At 35.9% G+C, this 4142-nt stretch overlaps 1 protein-coding gene across 1 annotated transcript; it reads left to right on the top strand.

The window, feature by feature from the left end:
• Nucleotides 1-253: 253 nt before the first annotated feature.
• On the top strand, nt 254-2229 carry LOAG_11129 (DNA-binding protein D-ETS-3; the record flags this gene model as incomplete). Its single annotated transcript, XM_020448304.1, has 5 exons — nt 254-335; nt 524-674; nt 840-912; nt 1375-1492; nt 1947-2229. The coding sequence occupies 5 exons, from the start codon at nt 254-256 to the stop codon at nt 2189-2191; spliced, it is 669 nt and encodes a 222-aa protein (XP_020301541.1). The 3' UTR covers nt 2192-2229.
• Between the last annotated feature and the right edge of the window lie 1913 nt (nt 2230-4142).

The following is a 4142-nucleotide window of genomic DNA, read 5'->3' as shown; positions in this document are numbered from 1 at the left end:
TCTTACTGCCAATACTACCATACACTGTTTATGAATGGGATTTCAGGGATCTCACTTTAATCATTTCATTAAATTCAAATTTGTCATACTTTCGAATTGTGCTAGTGCTTCATTTCATGCAACTTCAGAGAATGTTCAAAAGATATATTTTATTTCCGCTTTAGTACTCGCTATGCTTACACTCTATGGCATTTTACGTTTTTCGAACTGTATTATTTAATTAATAGATCATGTGGAAAACCACAGATCTGCAATGATAGGCCACTATACCATTACAGAGAGCACTGCAAAAAATCTAATGGTTTCCATAAAGTCGGTACGGCCAAATAATAGTGGTGAAATTTTTGCAGGCTTTAAAAAGCTCGAAATAAATTGGCAAATCTATTTTCAAGTATTTGATTCTTAAAGATTTCATTCGGCAGTATAGCAATTCTACAACATAGCAGCGAGTTACTACTGTAGTTTGTGATTAGATTTGGAATCTGTTTCAAAACTCCAAAGTTTTTGCAACTTGAAGTTGCAGGAAGTGGTCAAATACAACTGTGGCAATTCCTCCTTGAGTTACTTTCTGATACACATAGCAATGCGCACTGTATCACTTGGGAGGGCCAAAATGGTGAATTCAAACTGTTAGATCCAGATGAAGTGGCTAGAAAATGGGGCGAAAGGAAAAGGTTTGTTACAGAAAATACAAATCCTAGTTTTCTTCTACACAGTTCTGTTGAGGTAAGTTAACTCTTTGTCGTTGTTTTCATTTAATTTGAAATCTGAAAATTTCAAGAATTTAATTAAGAATACCAAAAATTTCATAGGCATGCAATATTTTGTTGCTTTTCCAGTAAACCAAATATGAACTATGATAAGCTTAGCCGTGCTTTGCGATATTACTACGATAAAAACATCATGACAAAGGTTACAGCATCAATTTTTTCACACTGATTTAAAAAATTTTTCAATTTTATCAAGTACCAATTAAGTTTAAAACATCTATTTATTATGCTTTTCCGAATATGCTCACCATTAGTCTATATGAAATGCTTTTTTGTTCTCCTAGAAAATTTTACTTGCCGAAAAAGCAAATGATCACCAATTCTTGCAAATTAATCTCAAAACCACCAATGCGGTGTGATCCTTAACCGATTTCCTTCACAGCATTATTGGAAAGCAACGCAAGCCATATCTAGCTATTTCAAGTCTTAGTTTAGCTCTATCTTAGTTTAGCTCAATAATTACCGACCAATCATTTATGCTACATAAATGTACAATCCTGTTAGGAGCAGCTAAATTCTTTTCTTCGAAATGCAAAAATTAAAAAATATACCAATCAAGTTCCATATTTCGATTTTTTAATTATGGTCAAAATAATTATTTCAGGTTCACGGAAAACGTTATGCCTACAGATTTGATTTCAACAGATTGGCACAGTCTTGCCAAAGCAACTGCAGTGGTGAATTGGTGTCAGCAGTTGCAACATCGGCACAGCAATATCGATGTATAGCATTTTTTTCATTACTAAATAATAAAGGCTGATCTTCGAATGTTACCCGTAACTCCAACAGTACCGAAGTAATACAGATCAAAGAAATAAAATATTTCTGTGGGAGTGTTTTATTAAGAAATTCCGGAAATCATAAATTACGATACTGAAAACACTTGCTAAGAAGACCACAAAACTCTTAATACCTTAGTATCACAGTATCTTGGGGACTGCAAGAACTGTGTGCCAAGGGTGTTTTTTAGATCGTATCACCAAATTTGCCGGTTGGAAGATCATTAGAATTACGTAAATGACAGTCCAAAATTTCTAGCAAGTTTTTGAATGATGGTAGCTGTTTAATTTTTAGGGTTCGATGTTCATTCGTTGTAACTGTCACTCAAAAGCATCTCTCAACTTAGTTTTCAAATATTTTTGGACTTCTTAAATAATTAATTAGATCCGATTCCAGCTTCACTGACAAGTTATCATCCTCCTCAATTCCTGTTTCAACATTATCATCACGCGATGCCGAAAATGCGTTCTGCTGGTGTGTCGTATGCGCCTTTCATCCAACCAGTAACTTCAGATAAGCGGTCCGCACATTTGATGCGACCGTACTGGCCTGGAACGATTTCAACCGGAAGCTGTGGGTATACATCGACAGGAGGTTATTGTGGAACACAGCCAAGGTCTTTTAGCAATTTTTTGCCGTGATGTATGAATATAGCCTGAATTGAATAAAAATTTCGTCCACCTGAATACCTGAATGTCATGGATCTTTTGGAAATCACTTCACAAGGTAAGTGTGTCATCACATTAGGAATGAATTCTAAAGAATACGCAAGCTTAATATGTATCAGTATACATTCAATATCAGAATAAAGTGTGGGTTCTTCGCAAAATCCAGTCCAAATGACTTAGAACCGGAGAAGATACCACCGGGAATGAGTTTATGGCTTCGGACTAGAAGTGACTGACTCTCACTACATTCGAATCTGTATGATATCAATGGGTCAAAAGTTGCTCGAGCTTTTTGGATTATTTATATCTGCATAAATAAAATACTTAAACTCATCGTTGATGTCACTTGCTTTAATTGGTCATTTCGGCCATTTATTACTTAATGGTTTCCCAACACTTATTTCTATATCTTAAAACGTATACAACGTGAGCTGTCAATGATGATACACTGGAATGTACGGGATAGGGCCAAATGGAATGTACGGGATCTGTAACGATACTCTTCTCAGTGATCAATCATAAGGATCGCTTGACTCAGCAAAAATTTTAGAAAACAAGCAGCTGACTTTGTTTTCACTAATTTTCCCGATATAATAATGGGCGATGTAAACAAACAGACAGACAGACTGACGCGAAAACAGCAAGCATTATAGGTTGACTGCATGTATGTATGTGTGTGTGTGTGTGTGTGTGTGTGTGTGTGTGTGTATATGTGTGTCTGTGTAAGGTGATCTTTGGACTGTAAAAATGCATAAAAGGCAAAATCCACTTTGTGACTTGTATGGAAACTTTAAATAGATCCACCAAATGGAAGACAAAATAACAAAGCGGACAATAAACAACAGAGTTTCCATCAGTTGCAGTTGTCGTACGACTGTTACACTACTAGCTGCTGAAGACTAAAGTTTGATCAAAATTTTCACAAATATATTGGTAGTGAGTGGGTAACTTAGAAATTTGCAAACAGTGACAGCCATGATGCGAACAGAGGAAGAATGGTTTCTAACCATTTGTTTGTCCGTCGGCGACCTGATGACAGTGCTACGAAACAAACAATATTTATGCAATTTTGACAGTTCTGCCGACTTTCCCTCCTTCAATCTTACTAATCCTACTAATTTCAGTAATTTCCACAATCTAAGCAAGATTTGCAGTGATCGCAAGGCGTATGGTGGTATAAATTCAGAGAGACTGGGTTGTAAAACAATGATAAGGTAGCGATTTTCATTGACGCTGGAAATCCTCGAAAGAAATTGCAATTTTGAAAAATTCATGGACCTCATTAAATATGCTCGTGAATCACCTTTAAGATATTGTTTAAGTTACAAAATTTTGGAATAACGTTCCGTGAAAGTGGGCAAACTAAATCTAGTCCAAGACAGAGCAAAGAAATGTCATGAATTGGGGCATTGGGGCACAAACTGCTAGGGTGATCTGGTTGTCCATTAGTTGAACCTGCAGTGAAATCTGGTTTTCTTCGGCATCGTTGTTACTGTAACCTATGAGGTGGCTTACTCTAAGTACACCTTGCATATCCTCTAACTTTAGTAAGTGATAAAGTAGTGCAGTACTGGTCGTTTTTACTTATTCAAAGGTCAACAATTGCACATGGTGGAAATTCTGGAGAGAAATGCCGTACCAAGTAAAATTTTATGGGCGTGGTATTAGTATGTCGCACATGACGTGGCTACACCTAAGCATTCCTATGACCTCCGAATAGAAAGTCGTGGATTAAACACTGTGTTAAGCTTCAAATACAAAAACTACGCAAGTGTGGAATTTTACACTGTTGTACATTTATATCTTTTGTATATGCAAGTGTGCATACGTGCGTTTGTTTGTGCTGCATTTGTATATATATATATATATATATATATATATATATATATTTATATAATGTGTGTGTGTGTGTGTGTGTGTGTGT

The sequence above is a fragment of the Loa loa genome (assembly GCF_000183805.2).
Source record: "Loa loa unplaced genomic scaffold supercont3.271, whole genome shotgun sequence".
In the NCBI taxonomy this organism is placed as follows: Eukaryota; Metazoa; Nematoda; class Chromadorea; order Rhabditida; family Onchocercidae; genus Loa; species Loa loa.
The sequence above is the reverse complement of the archived record's forward strand: the minus strand, read 5'-3'. Positions and strand labels throughout refer to the sequence as shown.